The sequence below is a fragment of the Oncorhynchus nerka genome, linkage group LG18, assembly GCF_034236695.1.
Source record: "Oncorhynchus nerka isolate Pitt River linkage group LG18, Oner_Uvic_2.0, whole genome shotgun sequence".
Lineage (NCBI taxonomy): Eukaryota > Metazoa > Chordata > Actinopteri > Salmoniformes > Salmonidae > Oncorhynchus > Oncorhynchus nerka.
In genome coordinates, this window is record NC_088413.1 from 45,389,428 (window position 1) to 45,411,478 (window position 22,051).

Genomic DNA, 22,051 nt, shown 5'->3' on the forward strand with positions numbered 1-22,051 from the left:
AATGTTTTCTGTAAGTCTTCACAAGGTTTTCACACACTGTTGCTGGTATTTTGGCCCATTCCTCCATGCAGATCTCCTCTAGAGCAGTGATGTTTTGGGGCTGTTGCTGGACAACACGGACTTTCAACTCCCTCCAAAGATTTTCTATGGGGTTGAGATCTGGAGACTGGCTAGGCCACTCCAGGACCTTGAAATGCTTCTTACGAAGCCACTCCTTCATTGCCCGGGTGGTGTATTTGGGATCATTGTCATGCTGAAAGACCCAGCCACATTTCATCTTCAATGCCCTTGCTGATGGAAGGAGGTTTTCACTCAAAATCTCACGATACATGGCCCCATTCATTCTTTCCTTTACATGGATCAGTCGTCCTGGTCCCTTTGCAGAAAAACAGCCCCAAAGCATGATGTTTCCACCTCCCTGCTTCGCAGTAGGTATGGTGTTCTTTGGATGCAACTCAGCATTCTTTGTCCTCCAAAAACGATGAGTTGAGTTTTTACCAAAAAGTGCTATTTTGGTTTCATCATTCTCATCTTCTTCTGGATCATCCAAATGCTCTCTAGCAAACTTCAGATGGGCCTGGACATGTACTGGCTTAAGCAGGGGGACACGTCTGGCACTGCAGGATTTGAGTCCCTGGCGGCGTAGTGTGTTACTGATGGTAGGCTTTGTTACTTTGGTCCCAGCTCTCTGCAGGTCATTCACTAGGTCCCCCCGTGTGGTTCTGGGATTTTTGCTCACCGCTCTTGTGATCATTTTGACACTACGGGGTGAGATCTTGCGTGGAGCCCCAGATCGAGGGAGATTATCAGTGGTCTTGTATGTCTTCCATTTCCTAATAATTGCTCCCACAGTTGATTTCTTCAAACCAAGCTGCTTACCTATTGCAGATTCAGTCTTCCCAGCCTGGTGCAGGTCTACAATTTTGTTTCTGGTGTCCTTTGACAGCTCTTTGGTCTTGGCCATAGTGGAGTTTGGAGTGTGACTGTTTGAGGTTGTGGACAGGTGTCTTTTATACTGATAACAAATTCAAACAGGTGCCATTACTACAGGTAACGAGTGGAGGACAGAGGAGCCTCTTAAAGAAGTAGTTACAGGTCTGTGAGAGCCAGAAATGTTGCTTGTTTGTAGGTGACCAAATACTTATTTTCCACCATAATTTGCAAAATGTGATTTTCTGGATTTTTTTTCTTCTCATTTTGTCTGTCATAGTTGAAGTGTATCTATGATGAAAATTACAGGCCTCATCTTTTTAAGTGGGAGAACTTGCACAATTGGTGGCTGACGAAATACTTTTTTGCCCCACTGTAAGCAATAAGGCATGAGGGGTGTGGTATATGGCCAATATACCACGGCTAAGGGCTGTTCTTATGGATGACGCAATGCGGATACAGGATGCAGCCGTCTGTCGGGGTATATTGGCCATATACCACAAACCCCCAAGGTTCCTTATTGCTATTATAAACTGGTTACCAACGTAATTAGAACAGTACAAATCTTTATTTGGTTGTCATACCAGTGTATACGGACATAACACAGCTTTAAGCCAATCAGCATTCAGGGCTCGAACACCCCGGTTTATAACAACATTTGACATTTTAGTGATTTAGCAGACGTTGCTATCCAGAGTGACTTAGTTAGTGCATTCATCTTAAGATAGCTAGGTGAGACAACTACATATCAGAGTCGTATTAGCACATTTTTTCCTCAATACAGAAGTTATCAGCAAAGTCAGTGCTAGTAGGAAAAGACAAATTGAAGTTTTGTTTTTTGGGCGGGGGGGGGGGGGGATTTCTTATTTAAGATACTCTTTGGAGATGTACGTTTCAGACGTTTGCAGGAAAATGGGAAGGGACTCTGCTGTCCTAGCATCAGAGAGAAGCTGGTTCCACTATTGGGGGACCAGGACAGAGAAGAGCTGTGACTGGGCTAGGCAGGAGCTGACCTCCTGTAGGGGTGGGACGGCCAACAGACTGGAGGATGGCAGACTGGAGTGCTCGGGTTGAGATGTGAGGTTTGAGGATAGCCTGAAGGTAGGGAGGGGCAGTTCCCCTTGCTGCTCTGTAGGCACGCATCATGGTCCTCTCCATGCCACCTGACAGGCGCGACCTGCCAGGTTGAATGCAATCCAGGAGTGTGCAGAGCCTGAGATGTACGCACAGCCCTGAGAAGTTGGAGGGAAGGATTTGATGTTTCACGGTGTCGAAGGCAGAGGATAGATCTAGGAGGATGAGAACAGAGGAGAAAGAGTCAGCTTTGGCAGAGCAAAGAGCCTCTGTGACACAGAGGAGAGCAGTCTCAGTTGAGTGACCCAATTTGAAGCCAGACTGGTTAGGATGAAGATCGTTCTGAGAGAGATAACAAGTTGGTCAGTGACAGCATGCTCAAGTGTTTTGGGAAGAAAATAAAGAAGGGATATCTGTCTGTAGTTTTTGACATCAGAAGGGTTGAGTGTTGGTTGTTTCCTTGGGCAGAGGAGCGGCTCTGGCCATCTTGAAGTTGCAGGGGACGCAGCCAGTGTTCAGGGATGAGGGAAGTGAGGAATGGGAGAAGGTCTCCAGAGATGGTCTGGAGGAGGGGATGTTGTCGGGTGGCTGGACATCACTAGTCGCAGGATGGAAAAAGATGTTAGTTCTGTCCAAGTGGGACCAGTGGACTCAATAGGCTGAGTGAATGAGGAGCGGATGTCGTCAAACTTTTCTTAAAAGTAATTGACTCATCACTCAATATTCTCATTAACTGATATTACACTTCCGTTATAAACCAGAATATTTAGAAAATTAGCTAACGGATTCTCTTTTGTGAAATATCACCTCAAGTAAGTTGTTGTTATTGTGGTCCTTCAGGCAGATCCAGGGTCAGCTCTGAGTGCAGCGGAGTACGAGGACAGGAGGAGGATTTTTGAGGCCTGGCTACAGAAGGAAAACGATACTCTTTCAGGGATTCTCAACACCAAGGGACCGCTGAGCACCAGAGAACTCAAGATCAGGCAGAACACACTCAAGGTTGGTGCTAATGAATTCTCTCAGAAATATACAGTATTCCACTCTTGTTTATATTCACACAGAAATAATGAGGTACTCAAGTGCTGTGGCCATCTTATGGTTAGACTTTAATTTTTTTAAAACATTTATTTCAACTTTATTTAACCAGGTAGGCCAGTTGAGAACAAGTTCTCATTTACAACTGCGACCTGGACAAGATAAAGCAAAGCAGTGCAACAAAAACAACAGAGTTACACCTGGGATAAACAAATGTACAGTCAGTAACACAATAGAAAATCTATATACAGTGTGTGCAAATGAAGGCAATAAACAGGCTAATAGTGGCAAAGTAATTACAATTTAGCTATTTACACTGGAGTGATATATGTGCAGATGAGGATGTGCAAGTAGAAATACTGGTGTGCAAAAGAGCAGAAAAACAAATATGGGGATGAGGTAGGTAGTTGGCTGGATGGGCTATTTACAGATGGAGCGATCGGTAAGCTGCTCTGACAGCTAACGCTTAAAGTTAGTGGGGGGGGGGGGGGGGTTGCAAGTCGTTCCAGTCATTGGCAGCAGAGAACTGGAAGGAAAGGAGGTGTTGGCTTTGGGGATGACCAATGAAATATACCTGCTAGAGCATGTGCTATGGGTGGGTGTTGCTATGGTGACCAGTGAGCTGATGTAGGCGGAGCTTTACGTAGCAAAGACTTATAGATGACCTGGAGCCAGTGGGTTTGGCGACGAATATGTAGCGAGGACCAGCCAACGAGAGCATACAGGTCGCAGTGGTAGGTAGTATTTGTCATTTTGGATGGCACTGTGATAGACTACATCCAGGTTGCTGAGGAGAGTGTTTGAGGCTATTTTGTAAATGTCATTGCCCGGAGTCAAGGATCGGCAGGATAGTCAGTTTTACGAGGGTATGTTTGGCAGCATGAGTGAAGGAGGCTTTGTTGCGAAATAGGAAGCCAATTCTAGATTTAACTTTGGATTAGAGATGCTTAATGTGAGTCTGGTAGGAGAGTTTACAGTCTAGCCAGACACCTAGGTATTTATAGTTGTCCACATATTCTAAGTCAGAACTGTCCTCAGTAGTGATGCTAGTCGGGTGGGTGGGTGTGGGCAGCGATTGGTTGAAGCGCATACATTTAGTTTTACTAGCATTGAAGAGCAGTTGGAGGCCACGGAAAGAGTCTTGTATGGCGTTGAAGCTCGTTTGGAGCTTTGTTAACACAATGTCCAAAGAAGGGCCAGATATATACACATTGGTGTCATCTGTGTAGAGGTGGATCAAAGAATCACCCGCAGAAAGAGCGTCATCATTGATAAATACAGAGGAAAGAGTCGGCCTGAGAATTGAACCCTGTGGCACCCCCATAGAGACTGCCAGAAGTCTGGACAACAGGCCCTCCAATTTGACACACTGAGCTCTATCTGAGAAGTAGTTGGTGAACCAGGTGAGGCAGTCATTAGAGAAACCAAGGCTGTTGAGTCAGCTGATAAGAATGCGGTGATTGACAAGAGTCGAAGGCCTTGGCCAGGTCGATGAAGACGGCTGCACAGTACTGTCTTTTATCAATGGAGGTTATGATATCGTTTAGGACCTTGAGCGTGGCTGAGGTGCACCTGTGACCAGCTCGGAAACCAGATTGCATAGCGGAGAAGGTACGGTGGGATTCGAAATGCTCAGTGATCTGTTTGTTCACTTGGCTTTCGAAGACTTTAGAAAGGCAGGGCAGGATGGATGTAGGTCTGTAACAGTTTGGGTCTAGAGTGCCTCCCCCTTTGGAGAGGAATCTTTAGGAATCTCAGACGATGCGAAAGAGAGGTTGAACAGACTAGTAATAGGGGTTGCAACAATGGCGGCGGATAATTTTAGGGAGAGGGTCCAGATTGCCTAGCCCAGCTGATTTCTAGGGATCCAGATTTTGCAGCTCTTTCAGAACATCAGCTATCTGGATTTGGGTGAAGGAGAAGCGGGGGGGGGGGTTTCGGCCAGTTGCAGCGGGGGTTGCAGAGCTGTTGGCCGGGGTGGAAGGCATGGCCAGCCATAGAGAAATGTTTATTGAAATTATCGTGGATTCATCAGTGGTGACAGTGTTTCCTAGTCTCAGTGCAGATGGCATCTGGGAGGAGGTACTCTTATTTTCCATGGACTTTACAGTCCCAAAACGATTTGGAATTAGTGCTGCAGGATACAAATTTCTGTTTGAAAAAGCTAGCCATTGCTTTCCTAACTGACTGTGTATATTGGTTCCTGACTTCCCTGAAAGGTTGCATATCGCGGGGGCTATTCAAAGCTAGTGCAATACGCCACAGGGTGTTTTTGTGCGAGTCAAGGTCAGTCAAGTCTGGAGTGAACCAAGGGCTATATCTGTTCTTAGTTCTACTTTGTAAGGGGCATGCTTATTTGAAGATGGTGAGGAAAGCACTTTTAAATAGCAACCAGGCATCCTCTACTGACGGGATGAGGTCAATATCTTTCCAGGATACCTGGGCCAGGTCAATTAGAAAGGCCTGCTTGCAGAAGTGTTTTAGGGAGCGTTTGACAGTAATGAGGTGGTCATTTGACTGCAGACCCATAACGAACGGACGCAGGCAATGAGGCAGTGATCGTTAAGATCCTGGTTGAAAACAGCAGAGGTTGTATTTAGATGGCAAGTTGGTCAGGATGATATCTATGAGGGTGCCCATGGTTACGGATTTGGCGTTGTTCCTTGATCATTTGTGTGAGATTGAGGGCATCTATCTTAGATTGTAGGACAGCCAGGGTGTTAAGCATATCCTAATTTAGGTCACCTAGCAGTACGAACTCTGACGATAGATGGGGGGGTGAAATCTATTCACATATGGTGCCCAGGGCACAGCTGGGGGCTGAGGGGGGTATATAACAAGCAGCAACAGTGAGGGACTTATTTCTGGAGAAATTGATCTTTAAAAGGAGAAGCTTGAACGGTTTGGGCATAGACCTGGATGGTATGACAGAACTCTGCAGGCTATCTCTGCAGTAGATTGCATTTCTGCCCCCTTTTAGCAGTTCAGAAAATGTTGTAATTTGGGCTGGAAATCTTTTGTGGCCTTCCTATGCCAGGATTCAGACACGGTTAGGACATCAGGGTTGGCTTAAAACAAGTTACTTTGTCAGTAATATACATGCTTTGTGAGAACTTCTGGAGGATGTTATGTTCAGAGTGCACCAAACAAAGCTCTAGGATGGTCGAAAATAATCTTCTGGCCGGCGGAGTTTCTTTAAGAGCCCCAATCACTTGCTGTACGGTTTTGGAAACATAGTATCTTTCATATTAGCGAGAAATAATTTTCAAAAAACAAAAGGTTAAATTACTACACCCTTATAGGGCCGATTGGGGTTCCCACGTCCATATTTCCATGTTACAGCGCTTGTTTACCGAAAACAGATGGAAGACCGAGGCATAACTCTGCTAATTAGCTATATACGTCTCCGAACACCTGTGTGTAAACAGAAGGTGGATGCGGCAAACGTGTTGTCACTGAAAAATACTGTCGGCTGCAACTGTGTTAAAACTGGTTGAAACAGTGTACAGGAAGTGTCTATTTGTGAAATTATTCTGATGTGATAAGAAAGTAGAAGGCTTTATTTCTAGAACCGTACCGCAGTTGAGAACCAATTACGTTTCAGAGGATTTGGCTGTTTTGGCTGCCAGAGCCAATTTGCCTCTAAACAGAGCATGTAAGGTCCTTGGACTATAAGGAGTTGTGTTAGGCTCCTTCAGTTTATTACTGGGCTAGGTAGAAACATACCTTACAGCAAGGCCCTAACAAATACACACCCCAGATACACACCGCAAACCTTCCAGCGTTCCTCTAGACGGCTAAAATAACTTTGGGCAGCTGTACTGACGGCCAGTACACTTACATCCCAACCAGAAGCTGCCTGACAGTCAGACAGGTTGTGTCCTAAATGCCACCCTACCCACTTGGCACACACTGGTTGAATCAGCGTTTCTACGTCATTTCAATGACATTTCCAACATGAAATAGACATTGAATTGACATCTGGGTGTATTCTCTATATATACTTTTGATATAGGGCACTGGCCAAAATAGTGCACTATATAGTAAATAGGGTGCCATTTGGGATGCTAGCAGGCCATGTTAGTGGTTGGAATGTTTTTGTCAGGATAGGATAACAGAGCACAAAGCATGCCTTAATGTCAGCAGACATTGAATCAATGCAGAAAGGGGATTGAAGATGTTTGCTTCTTTGTTTGGGGATATACAGTATGTATGTGCTGCTGTGGTTTCAGTAGAGAAAAAGGGTTATGTATTCCTTCAGTATTTACTGCTGTAGCTATTCTTCTGTGCAAAGATCCTGTGTAGACATTACACACACACTGCTTATTGTTATTACTTTATGCAACAATTCCTCTGCTTACCCCTCAGCAATATGCAACTGTTTAGTCTTCTTCATTCTCCATCCCTCTGTTGTTCACTTGCCTCTTCTCTCTTCCTCCTCTCTCTCTCTCCCGCTCTCTTTCCACCCCCCCTGTCTCTCCTCTCATTCCCACAGACTTTGCGGTCCAGTCTGGGCTGGGGTCAGGATCAGTTCCAGCTACTGCTGATGTCTGGGGCGGCTGCATCCGGAGCCGGGGACGGGGCTGACCATTGGGCTGAGGATGTGGGTATGGAGGAGATACGTTATCGCTGGATGCTCTACAAGTCCAAACTGAAGGATGTAGGAGACCTCAAGGCTCTGTTGAATGTCAAGGTAAGAGATGCTGTATACATTGTATTGTGCCTCCCAAATGGCACCCTATTCCCTTTATAGTGCACTATTTTTGACCAGGATCTATATGGTTCTCGTCAAAAGTAGTGCACTATATAGGGCAGTGGTCACCAACTCCAAGGAATTCCTAGTCGATCACCAAACATTTCTGTTAATAAAACAACGATAGGGTCTCCCGAGTGACGCAGCGGTATAAGGCACTGCGTCACTACAGATCCGGGTTTGGGAGCCCCATGAGCTCTAGTGGCTCCTTGTGGTGGGCACATGACTTTGGTCGGCAGCTGTATGGTGTTTCCTGTGTCGGCTGGCTTTCGGGTTAACCGGGCAGTGTGTGAAGAAGCAGTGCGGCTTGGTGGTGTCGTGTTTTGGAGGACACATGGCTCTCGACCTTCGCCTCCTGATTACTACTCCCATAACACAAAAAGGGGTAAAAGTACCCTATAACAATTGGTGTGTGTGTACAATGTAGAACATAGTACAAGTAACAGAAACCCTTGGAATGGTAGACAATCAGATGCAGGCCATCAGTCCAGTAAAAATAAAGTATGTATATTTTATGCGCACTCAGCTGTGCATCACAATTAATACAACAAATGATCTATTACCAGTTTGATCATATACCAACATTTTTTAAAATATAATTTCAAAATGGTCTGAGAAGAACAACACTGGCAGGGCAATTCAAGCATAGCCATGTATTGGGCCTATAACCTACTGCACAAACCTTGTTGCGACAGAGCTCTTTTTAATTGGTTAATGTTGCATAGGCTTACTTAAGTCATGTTTTTAAACAATCTGAGTGGTAGGTCACGGTTTGCATTTTGACTCGAAAGTGATCTTGACTTAAGGACAGGTTGGTGACCTCTGATATAGGGAATTAGGGTGCTGTGTAAAATGTCCATGCAGCAGAGCGCGTTGAAGAGTATCCCATAATAAAGGGATGATACATTGGTCTACCACAAGGGTGCAGTGTATCATCATTGTTAGGTCATGGTCTGACTGAACTGTACTGTATAAAGCATAGTTTTACAGTATTTTTTTCACAGTATAGTTTTCTGGGTTTATTTCCATTAGGGTGCAAGTGCTGCTGGACAGGAGGAACACACCAGGACAGCTAAGGTACAGTTATCAATCAGCTCAGAGCTTGTGTCATGGTCAAACATTCCTTTTAATATTCAGTGTAGTTCAAACTGGAAAAACGTGTGGTCTGGTGGTCCGCGGCCTTTGGAACACATATATTGCTTTGAGCCTCCCCACTCCTCTGGGCTTAGAAAACACAGCTCTAGGGCCACTTGTCTGACCACCCAAGACTGGCACCAAGTCAAGCTTGCTGTCTCCAACAAACCCCAGTTAATTTGGCAGCCCAGTGGGGTGGAGCAACCTGGTCTCAGAGCATTCTGTGTTATTCTGTATGTAAATTCAGGACACTAAATTTACTATATGTTTCGTATGGTATATCTTAATTTTGGGATGTCCATCATCCATTTCGTATGATATGTTATGAGTTACAATTCTTATGATACGTTACGAATTTGCAAAATGTACCATATATTTTGAATTCCCAAACGTAAAATATTTTACGAATTCCAATTTGTTGTGGCTAACATTAGCTAGGTGGCAAAAGTTAGATAGGGTAAAGGTTAGGAGTTAGGTTAAAGGGTTAGGGGAAGGGTTAGCTAAAATGATTAGGGTTCGTGGAAGGGTTAGCTAACATGCTAAGTAGTTGCAAAGTAGCTAAAAGGGTAATGTAGTCCTGATGGTATACGAACACGCAACCTTTGGGTTGCTAGATGTTTGCGTTATACGCCCACACCGATCAACCACCCTCCTTTTGTTTTTACCTTAAGTAACCTTCTGTGTTATGTAACCATATCAAACGTAACATATTTTACTAATTTGAGTGTCCCGGATTTACATTTACTTAGTTACATCTAGTCTTTGAGACCAGACTGGGTGGAGAAGAGATTAAGCAATGCCATGCTCCGTCACTCCCTCCCTCGCCCCCCCATTTAGGTCTCTCTTTCTCTCTCTTTTTCTCTCTCTCTCTCTCCCCCCATTTGGTGGAGCGTGGGGGCCCTCGATATTACACAAAATTCCAGGGGATTTGCACCATGTTTCGCGTAGGTAGATGTAGTTCTGAGGTCAGTTTAAGGGCAACTTGTACCTGGAGCCTTTGTTTCAAACCTTGTCCTCCTCTCCAGCTGTTGATGGCTAAGTTAGTGGACAGCCTCATCCCAGTCCTCTCTGCTCTAGGTATAAGTTTCCTTTTGGCACAGATCTAGGATCAGCATACCCTTCTACAATCATCACCTTAACCATTTGGAGAAAGGGGGGAATGGATAACAAATCCTTGTCTAGGAGCAACCTCATTCTACTCTGTCTTCATCTGGTCTCTTGTCACTCGCGCTCTCTCTCTCTCTCTTTGCTCTCTCTCTTTCTCTCGCTCTCTCTCTCGCGCTCTCACTCTCTCACTCTCTCTCTCTGTCGCTATCATATAGCTGTGAACGCAGCAGGTGCATGGATGGTAAAAAAATAAGCAGAGGTAGCCCCCCGAGTTTACCCCCAGGGTTGTTGATATGAGTAAAACAGCAGACACAGATGAAAGACAAATATGGTAGTGTGACTCACAGCAAAGACAAAAAGTACATGCCTAAAGTACCCCAATGACAAACATCAGTGCACTGCAGCATCTGCGCTAAGACACGGAATCTCATCTATCCACAAATCTCTGTATAGGAATTGTGGTTGCTAGTTTTGCGGGCTATGAGTCTCTACATCTGTCATAACTTGGATTTTCACACTGTATAGACGACTGTTATTACTTCCCTTAGTTATTTTAGTCATGTTTTAAAGGTGCTTGTTAGCATTCTTAATACACACTATCCTATGATTGTAGATATGGCTCCTGTACCTCACACATGCCTTTGTCCCACGTAAACACACTTATGGAGATAACAAGGGAGATAACTCTTCAGGTCTCATTCGCTAGTTTCAGTTCCTTTCTGACCTGTCATTACTTTGGAGTATAAACATAGGGTTGTTTACATAATCGCGCCCCCTGACCTACAACCTTCCTATCTACTGAAAAAGACAAACCCAACAACAACTTCCTGGTCAACTTTAACACAAAACATGCAGAGGATGGCATGAGAGATTGCAGAGGACCCCTCCAATTTACTAAACTCAGAGTTCACACACCACCTGGCCTGCATTATACCTTCTCCACTGCCCAACAAACTCAAACCCCCTGGCCAACAGCAATCTCCTTCACTGGCTACACACAATCCTCACTTACACCAGATGATGAATTACCCCAAAATTCATCACCAGTCTCATTTATAATTGAAGTGCATAAAAATGATAAAATAATCCTCTTCATCACCCCTATTCCCATTAGAACAGCTCTGAGCAATTTTCACTCTGAACATAGCTATCTATAGGTCTGTCAGGCAGGGGGTTGAGCTTAACGGTGCTTGACTAGCTTAGCGCTTGTATACAATGATTGATTGATTGATCTCTTTAAGGGAGCTTAACACCTGTCTGTCAAATGGATTGCTATTGGGACTGTTTAGTTTGAGTATCTGGGACTGAGGTGTTAGCAGTTGTTGTTCTTCAATAACACAGACCCCAAAGGAAATCGGGGGGAGAAAATATATTTATTCAAAGAGAACAAATCATAGTTTTTATGCTGGGAAGTAGATGGTAGATTCTTCCCTGTCTGCAGTGTTTTCTTCACTGAATAAAGAGCAATGATGCTGTTTATACCCAAGCCTAGCCTGTGGTTGACCAATATAATTGGGCCAATAGCCAAATGCCAAGTATCCCGTTTCAGGCACAATGTATAGATAATTTGGACCAATGAGACCTTGCCACATTTAGCTATGAGTCCTGGACTGAAACCCCTCCTGTGTCCCTGTCCCGTTAATCTTCAGTTCCCCGTTACAGAAAAACAACTATTTCCATTGATAGTTAATTCCCTCTTGACCTCTGCGTTTTGTATTTATCTTCGAATATTCTTAGAGGTGATGGGAGTTTGGATATAGATGTAGAACGAGGAAAGGTGCAGGCCTGTCGAGAGGCTTTCTCTTGCCCTTCCTCGTCTTCCTCCTCTCTCGATCCTGGGTGCTCTGGAAAGTAGTTTGAGAGAAGGAGGGAGAGGGGGTTGATGGAACTGAGTGAGTGAGCATAAAGGTGGAGTGCAGAGAGGACAGAGTGGGCGAGGATTTACTCTCTTCACTTGGAAGAGCACTCTGCTCTGTGGTGTGTTTTAATGCTCTGTGTGTGCCATCACAACCCTGATTATATTGAAAGGGCTGTGAGCCTTTACTGTTTGTTTACTTAGCGAGCGAACACTGACCCTACTGTATGAGTCATCTTAAAAGTGACTTAGTTTAACACTCCCTGGGATATCTGGGAAATGTACATCAAACTGGTACATAAAACTAGAATTGTACTATAATGGATTGTCAGTCCATAACTCTGTCTATGAATTTGAGTGGTGACATTTCTCAAGCCTAGCCGACTACCAACAAAATGTAGCTGAGCAGTCTTGTTGTTGTTGGGATCCCAGATTTACCCTTTTTTAGACATTGGCACGTTGTTTCATTATGAATCAGTCAAATGTGGCGTCATTACCTAGCAAGTATGAGAAGCATTTATTTAAATTTCAGCATCACAGAATGTTCCTCCACGTTGAGAGGCAGATGTACAGGGTGTCTGGCGCATTGGATTAACATTCAGTTGGATGGGAGACAGAAATACTCTGAGTGAAACACCTACTTTTGTATTAGTTTTGATGTCATTTGGGGTTGAATTTGAGGCATTTCTGTTTCCCATATAATTACATGGCCCCTCTAAAAGGGTTTACGGTTTATCCTCAATCACTGGTTATTTACTTGTGCACTTAATGGTATAGACAAGGAATGTACAACAGTATGTGCATTTGAGAGAAAGTATGAGAATGGGATTTGATGGGTTCAATTACCATACTGACAACTATTGATGTCTGTGAGTGTTTGTGTAAATGGATATATACACACAGTGTATGTGTTAACATCTCTATATTGTCTCCCTGTAGGGGAAGACTCCAGGCCTGCTGTACCGTGTGTGTCGGGTGGCCCTGCCCCTCTGGCTCCTGCTGTTGGCCTTACTCCTCTTCGCCTTCTTCCTGCCCTGGATGGACGAAGGCTCCAGCTGCTCTCTGTCCAACAACTTTGCCCGCTCCTTCAACATCATGCTACGCTACGACGGACCTCCACCCACATAGAAGAATCATATAAGTTGATTCCTCTTCATCCTCAATTCATTGTGTGTCTGTGTGTGTGTGTTAAGGCATCCGCATGCTTCCCAGCCGAAACAGTTCGGAGAAGTTTGTGCATATATTATGACGACATTTTGTGACATTTTTGTTAGTTTTGGGCTTTTTCGGCTGTTCGGGCACACGCATTTCTTTTCTGGATGCAGGCTGAAGTTCGGAGCCAAAGTCTACGCCCCTTCGTCGGTGATTGGTCAACAATAGGGATTCTTCAATAAAGTCTTTGTTGTCATTCAACGAGGCGACTTGTTTTCATGCAAATTCTTTCATTGAGAAATACTGCACCAAGCATCTTAGTTAGATGTAAAATTGTGCGACTAAGATCTCTGCAAAAAAACGTCAAAATGAATGACAGATTTCTTGGGTTATCTTGAATTAGTTCTTACTATTTTGCGGAAGCGTATACTGGCTACGGCGTTTCAAATTGACACACAGTAATGTTGCTGTTTTTTTTTTTTTTTTCATTTTTCAAGCGAATGTCTTTTAAGGGAGTATGCGAGAACACTCGTTCGGCTAGGCGCCAGTCGAACCGAAGCATGCTGACGCCTTTAGTGTGTGAATGTGTGTCTGTGCTGGATGTGTCACTGTGTGGGCGGGTAGCCTCGGCTCTTTCCACCTGTTCCTCTTGACTCAAGCTGTTCTCCACTCTGCAACCCACACGATCAAGCCAATTCACACAGGCTGGCAACACTTCCATCCATCCACAGAGTAGCTTGCTCCACTCCCTCTCCTTTTCACAGTACTACAGTAGCTACAACAATGGCCACCAAGCACTTTAGGAGAGGATGAGGATGTGGATTTTTATTTCCTCTATTTGGAGGGATTTGATGTCTTAGAAAATTACTGCGTATGATCATACTCTCCAAAAATATCATGGTTCACTACCCCTTTAAAGACAGGTGTATAACAGAGATGTGAATACTTCTAAACTGCTTTTAAACTGCACAAATAGCGTTATGCTTTTTTTCTATTTTTGTGTAATTGTAAGCTTTATTTTTTACCTGTACATAATGCCTTTTGCATACAGTACCCCAATTTTAGATGCCGGATGTGCTCATCCCAAAACACAACGTCTGGGGTGTATTCATTACATCTTGCAACGGAAACCCTTTACCGTGTTCAACAACCAAAAAGAAGCAAACCTACCTGAAATTGTCAAGTAGGAACTCTCGTTTTCGTTATTTGGCGTAAACGGACATAATGTTTTGCAACAGAATCAGCGTAATGACTACACCCCTGTTCTATCATGTGTCAATTCAAATTAATCAATTTGACATGTTTTGTTCCAGTGTTAATACAAAACAGTCAATTTGTGATACTGACCATACGGAAAATCAGTCAGTGCTGGTATACATGATGTACCTACTTTTGACTGTTTAAGTATATTGTATTTGTACTGAACTGTAGGTATGTTTGAACAAAATGCTTTTCTTTCCTAAAGGTGCTATGCTATATTTGAACACTGTCATAATGATCCCTTCGCACAGTTTAACTTCTATCTTGGCCCCTGACGTTTTCTTGGACCACAGAGTACTTTAGATGCTAAGTTTACTTTCTTTATAATACATCATGTTCAGCAGGGCCCAGATTATATCATGGAAATAGCTCCTGTTATGGGAGAATATCCTTTTTTGAGCAGACTCTTAAAACGACGCAATGACCCAGTCAACCTTTTCTCTCTTTCCTCTCTCTTGCATCCCCCTCTCTTCTCTCATTCACTTTTGTACTTTTCCCTCCCGCACATGTTTGTTTTACAGACCCGAGGGTTGCTAGGGCAACGGAAACCAAATCGCATTATATCTATTAGTGTCCTATCACACAGCACAGATATTTTTGTTACGACAGCAAAATTAGGTTATAACCCACAAATAGTTTGATGTTTTTTTTACATTTGATTAAAGTTGAACTGTTAGCTTTTGTTCAGAATGAGGGAGAGCGTGTGTTTAGTTTTAGTTTGACTGTCTTGTCTCAGAATGTTGCACAATCTGTATCTGTTTTCTCCGTCAGGGAAGGTTTCAGAGGGCTGTCTTAGTCTGTCATCATGAATGTTGACAAACTGAATTTTAATGAAAAAATTGAAGGAAACCCGCATGCCTGCCCTACCTGTACAAAGCAGACTTGAACCGAAATATTTATACCATTCTACTGTTATCTATACACGAGTTATGCAATGCTCTTATTCAGTCTTCATACATATTAATGAAACATATCTAGCTCTTTTTAAATGTGAGAATATTAAACGTAAATGCTAAACTAAATACAGAGTACTAAACATCACCATAATATGTGGCATTCATTTGAGTAGCAATTAGCTACAGTAGGCCTACCTGGCAGTCTGGCACCTCTGCTTCTTGCACTGCTAGTGAGTTGAATGCGTATGCAGACCTTTACAATCAACGCAGGTTCAAATGCATACCCTGCCAGGAACCTTACTGTATGTGTGTAGCCATACATGTGGAGCATCCATGTGAACCTTTTTCAGAAGTGCTCCTCTTGAAAGGATCTGCAGTGGAACTGAGAATCTAGGATAGGTGAGAGATAGTGGTGGAGAATGAAGGGAATCTCATGGAATACTGTATCAGATTACTCCGCAGTGTGCATAGGAAGTAGGGTTGAAGAATTCAGCTTTTTTTTTTTTTTAACAGATCTCCAGGTTGGAATATTTCAGATACCTCCTGATTCCGGGAATATTCCAACCAGGATTTATGGAAAACTTTTACAAAATCCCCAGGTTATCAACATTTTCCAACCCTAATCAGATTCCTCTGGGTGTTTACAAGGAGTTTGATACATTTAGCAGAGCACTTAGTAGACAATGTAATACAAATGGACATTAGATTAGATTGGAATAGCTTGTCCTGCAAATGAGAATCTGCTTTACAATTTTTTTAAACTTTTAAACGCACATGCATGCAGGAATGAAGATTCAAAGCTTTTGTAAAACGGTACAATATTATGCTCTATTTTATTACTATATTTTGAAATGAATGAAATGCTTAAAATGTATCAACCGGGCCTAACCAATATTTTTGTATTGTACTCAAAACTGGCAATAAAATATGCAGTGTGTATAATTGATATCTGAGTCTGTATGGTGTTGCTCATGGTTGAGCTACTGTTGTTGGGAATTACTGAATCAGCATGAGTAAAATGCCTGAGTTACCAGGTCTTCATCTCAAATGGCACCCGATTCCCTACATAGTGCGCAATTTTTGACCAGAGCAGGGCTCTGGTGAAACCCAGCTAGCCATGTGTATGTGACAAATAAATTTGATTTGATTTTATGTAGGGAATTCGATTTGATTTTATTTTGATCTCTTTTAGTCCCCATTTGGACTAATCTTCCAAGAGTCCTTAAACATTCAAATACAATTTATAATACAAACACACGTTCACACTATTACAAACATACATAATATACTAACATAGTGACCCAATAAATACTCAATCTAAAACATATTGATTCTTCATCTACTATAGTCCCACAACATTTCTATGTATTATATTTAAATCGTTCTAAAATAATGTTTAAATTTACATATTGAAAGGTTTCTAGTTTGCTCAGTTAATTTATTCAATTTCTTTATTGCGCTAAATCGAAATGTTCTTTTGCCTATTTCTCTTTTCTGTCTGGATAATGCCATAGATGGTGGACAATCTATTCCTAGTATTTACGGAATGTCTGTCTCTTACCAACTGAATACCGTTGTGAATAGAACTTGGCCGTTTTATATGGTGCCATTTGGGATGCACACGGGTTTAAAGTGTAGCAGGCTGTTTAGTTTCACAAGCCTCTGGTTAGTCAATGATTTGAAAGGCTATGAGCATGTCTTGGAGTAAGCACACATTTCCTTATCACATACCAGGTTGTTAGGTGAGGTTGTGAACTTGTTCCTATACATGTCAAAAAAAGACTTAATGGCGGCCAGTATGATATAGCAAAAATTGTGAATTATTCACAAAAATATGAACACAAACATAGATCAGCATATTATATTACAACAGGTTGCATACTAATACACATACTAGGTTGCACCTCTAAAGGTCATTATTTAATTCCCAAAAATATCTGCCCTTTTTGGATGTGAGATGACTGAACAGCTGTACACATTCGCTTCTACACCTACTTTCCACCATCTTGCTTTCACCTTTCCAGTTGTATCAGCTCGGGGGAAGGGGGGTGAGCAAAGGGCAGAAGGGAAGGGACAACATTTTGGAATGAACTAGTTAGCTAGTAATATCTGATAGGTTTTCCTTAACCTGTGTTGAATAGAGGGTTAGGACTGAACGGGTCTAACAAGGTGGACACCACTGAACAAACCAGACACACTGACACCCAAAACCTGACACACAGCCACAGCCTCACAGTCAAATATGAAGCATTTACTAGCTTTTCTACTGCTTGCCTTGCCATTTCTCTCTCTTTCTGCAAAACAGCTCACGAGATGTGCAGTTGTATCGCAGTATGACATTCTCAGTAAATTAATTTGGCTGTGATTTAGGCCACCAGTGAAGCAAGAGCATCTCATCCGAGGAAGACAGTAGCTGCACACACACACCCACGCACACACACACAACCTCTTGGTAGACAGGCAATATTTATGTCTAGTGCTTGTGCATGACAAGCACTCTGTTGCAACACTCAGGTGACCGTTTGCCTTCCAGGTGTGTGTGTGTGTGTGCCAGCCACTAGGGACAACAGTGAGTACTATTACCATCAAGTAGGCTTGGGTTTTCTTGGGCGTTGTGGACGGGGGTGGCAGATGGCCGTAATCCCATGACTGGATCCGAATTCATTACGAATGGATCCAAAGATCATGACTGGATCCGAATTCATTACGAATGGATCCAAAGCTCATGACTGGATCCGAATTCATTACGAATGGATCCAAAGGTCATGACTGGATCTGAAGGTCTCGTGTTCAATCCCACACATTTTTTTGTTTTAACCCAAACCTTAACCCTTGACCATTCAGAATGAATTTGTAAACGTAATGTTTTAACCCAAACCTTAACCCTTGACCATTCAGAATGAATTTCGTAACATACTGTTTTAACCCTATCCCACACCTTAACCCTTAACTTAAAAACACGTCGACATTTGGTTTGGAGAAATGGAACGACGCTGCGCTGGAGGAGCAGGGTGTCAAAAATCATTCGAAATTTAACTTTGGAGCAACTTCGAAACTTGCCGTTTGGATAAACGTGGATAAACGTCAGAATCTGTAGTCAAATTGGTCAAACTTGTTGGTCTGTATGGACTCTGCCCTACCTGGCAGAGGCTGAAAGCAACAGTGGCACACTTTGCTATGTGCACAAGCCCTTGCTTGGCCTAATTACCTCAAGTGGAATTCCCTCTTGGTGTAGTGGGACTGTTTTCTCTTCTCTCTCTGTTCCATGTGTGCGGAATACCACAATCCCACTCACTGATATGGGTAGTAGAGCTGAAATCACTGTGTCCCTGTGAATGTGGGTGGCTGTATGTGTACTCCTGTGATTTTTTTATGTGTTTCCCTACTACCCACGTACACTACAGATCACAAACTCTTACCTAATACATCTCTTGTGTGTGTGTGCGTGTTGCACTGATTGTTTCCTCAAACCCACGTACACAGTACCTCACCACACTCTCGATCAGTGTGCATGTACATTTCACTGCCTCTACCCATCCACCCACTCTCTGCAAACTGCATCCTCACTCACACACAACCCTGCTTTTCTCAGCTACACCACTGAGACTCAATCTGGCATGTTAAATAATCTGTGATAGAAATACTCTACTCCTTCCTACTCACAAAGCCTTCCTATAGGATATTTAGCACTTCCCAGATAATATATATAGAGAGACACAGTATTACACAACAGTGGCGGACTGTGCCACTTTTTTTTTCATGAGCATGGCCTTATTTCTATTACAGCAAATTGGATGACTCTCATTCATATCCCATACACCCAGCTCAATGTAACATCGATAGGTTTAGGCTACTACATGTTACTCAAATTTTCCCTACACCCATCATGAGGTTGCTGCAACCTAGCCTATGAAGTTTACAACAGATGCACATGTCGAGATACATTTTTGTAACCAAGGAGACATTGTGTAAGGCAGTATTGAATGTGTCAATCTTGCCTGCACCTAGCTGATATACTGTAGGATGTCATCATTAGTCCAAAGGTTGCAAACAAGAGTTCAAGTATGTTTATCTCTGTTCCGTTTGCTTCCGTTTAAGAAACATTTTTCAACAGAATTGGCAGAATGAATACACCCCTCATCACACGCAAACACAGTTAACTTTCATATCAGCCACACACAAACAGCGTGGTCCCTTTCATCATTCAATAATTCCATCTCGCATCTACACACTCTCTTCCTCTTACCATTTCCCTTCGCTTGTGGACTTCAGTGCACAACACATCAGCTGTGTGACCAGGCCAAAAAACCTAAGGCACAGCCTGCTTCGTTGACACCATATTAGCTAATGTCAAGTCAACATAGCTACTAGAACTAACATGTTAGCAAACCCGCTACAATCGTGCAGTACAGTGTACAGTCAGCAGGCAGATTAGCAGTTAAACCGGCGGGCCCCAGTGGCAAAAAAATAATTAAACCAAACCTTGACTTGGAAGAGTTCCCGTGTTGGATAGCCATAGCCAGCTAGCTAACATAGCATCCCTCTCTCTGTTTCAGCCATGTGTTTGAGTAGGCTAAACTAGATAGCTGCATTGGCTAGCTAAGTAAGTGAAAAAAATATGAAATATAGCTAGATCTCTCTCTTGCTTCTCCTTCATTTTGAAGAAATTAATTTGTTCAAAACTGTTCAACTATTGTCCTTCTCTCTCTTTGAGTCAACTACTCACCACATTTTATGCACTGCAGTGCTAGGTAGCTGTAGCTTGTGCTTTCAGTACTAGATGTATTCTCTGATCTTTGATTGGGTGGACAACATGTCAGTCCATGCTGCAAGAGCTCTGATAGGTTGGAGGACAACCTCCGGAAGTTGTCATAATTACTGTGTAAGTCTATGGAAGGGAGTGAGAACCATGAGCTTCCTAGGTTTTGTATTGAAGTGAATGTACCCAGAGGAGGATGGAAGCTAGCTGTCCTCCGGCTACATCGTGGTGCTACCCTACAGAGTACTGTTGAAGCTACTGTAGACCTTCATTGCAAAACAGTGTGTTTTAATCAGTTATTTAGTGAAATGTGAATGTATTTAGTATATTTTTACCCAAAAAGGATCCCTTTTTTAATGTTTCACTATTTTATTTTTATGAAATTCACTGAGGAGGATGGTCCTCCCCTTCCTCCTCTGAGGAGCCCACACACATACACACACAGCATCTTCAAAGCCTGGCTAAATGATATTATACAATTAATTATCCTCTTTCTCTATAAGGGGTGATTTGTCATCTTACATGATAGACCATTCTTTATATAGTAAGATGGGAGAGAGTAAAGCCAAAGCAATGAATGGTCTGTCATTTACAGTGCATTCAGAAAATTATTCAGACCCCTTACCTTTTTGCACATTTTGTTACATCAGAGCATTCTTCTAAAATTGATTTTTAAAAGTATTCCTTAATCAATCTACACACCATAATGACAAAGCAAAAACAGGTTTTTAGAAGTGTTTGCAAATTTATAAAAAATGAACAGAAGTATCTTTACATAAGTATTCAGACCCTTTGCTAAGAGATTCTAAATTGAGCTCAGGTGCATTCTGTTTCCATTGATCATCCTTGAGATGTTTCTACAACTTCATTGGAGTCCACCTGTGCTAAATTCCATTGATTGGACATGATTTGGAAAGGCACACACCCGTCTATATAAGGTCCCACAGTTGACAGTGCATGTCAGAGCAAAAACCATGCCGTGAGGTCGAAGGAATTGTCCGTAAAGCTCAGAGACAGGAATGTGTCAAGGCACAGGTCTGGGGAAGGGTACAGCATTGAAGGTCCCCCAAAACACAGTGGCCTCCATCATTCTTAAATGGAAAAAGCCTCGAACCACCAAGACTCTTCCTAGAGCTGGTCGCCTGGCCAAACTGAGCAATCGGGGGAAAAGGGCCTTGGTCAGGGAGGTGACCAAGCACCTGATAGTCACTCTGACAGAGCTCCAGAGTTCCTCTGTGAAGATGGGGAAACCTTCCAGAAGGACAACCATCTCTGCAGCACTCCACCAACAGGCCTTTATGGTAGAGTGGCCAGACGGAAGGCACTCTTCAGAATAAGGCACATGAAAGCCCACTTGGAGTTTGCCAAAAGGCACCTAAAGGACTCTCAGTCCATGAGAAACAAGATTCTCTGGTCTGATGAAACCAATATTGAACTCTTTGGCCTGAATGCCAAGCGTCATGTCTGGAGGAAAGCAGACACCATCCCTACATTGAAGCATGGTGGTGGCAGCATCATGCTGTGGGGATGTTTTTCAGCGGCAGGGACTGGGAGACTAGTCAGGATCAAGGGAATGAAAAACGGAGAGAAGTAGAGAGAGATCCTCAGACTGGGGCGAAGGTTCACCTTCCAGCAGGACAACAACCCTTAGCACACAGCTAAGACAGTGCAGGATTGGCTTCGGGACAAGTCTCTGAATTTCCTTGAGGGGCCCAGCCAGAGCCCGGACTTGAACCCGATCGACCATCTCTGGAGAGACCTGAAAATAGCTGTGCAGCAGCGCTCCCCATCCAACCTGACAGAGCTTGAGAGGATCTGCAGAGAAGAAACTCCCCAAATAAAGGTGCGCCGAGCTTGTAGCGTCATACCCAAGAAGACTCAAGGCTGTAATCGCTGCCAAAGGTGCTTCAACAAAGTACTGAGTAAAGGGTCTGAATACTTATGTAAATGTGATATTTCAGTAGTTTTTTAATTCTTTATTTGTAAAAATTTCTACAAATCTGTTTTTGCCTTGTCATTATGGGGTATTGTGTGCAGATTGATGAGGAAAAAATACAATACAGCTTGTAACGTAACAAAACGTCAAAGGGTCTAAA

General features: G+C 43.1%; 1 protein-coding gene across 1 annotated transcript in view; it reads left to right on the plus strand.

The window, feature by feature from the left end:
* Positions 1–16,142, plus strand: part of LOC115145967 (nesprin-3-like) — a 49,364-nt gene extending 33,222 nt beyond the window's left edge. Inside the window, 4 exon segments of the mRNA XM_029687688.2 lie at positions 2,845–3,003; positions 7,535–7,732; positions 8,825–8,869; positions 12,828–16,142. Of these exon segments, the coding sequence (XP_029543548.2) occupies positions 2,845–3,003; positions 7,535–7,732; positions 8,825–8,869; positions 12,828–13,016 (591 nt within the window). The 3' untranslated portion in view covers positions 13,017–16,142.
* The last annotated feature ends 5,909 nt before the right edge of the window (positions 16,143–22,051 follow it).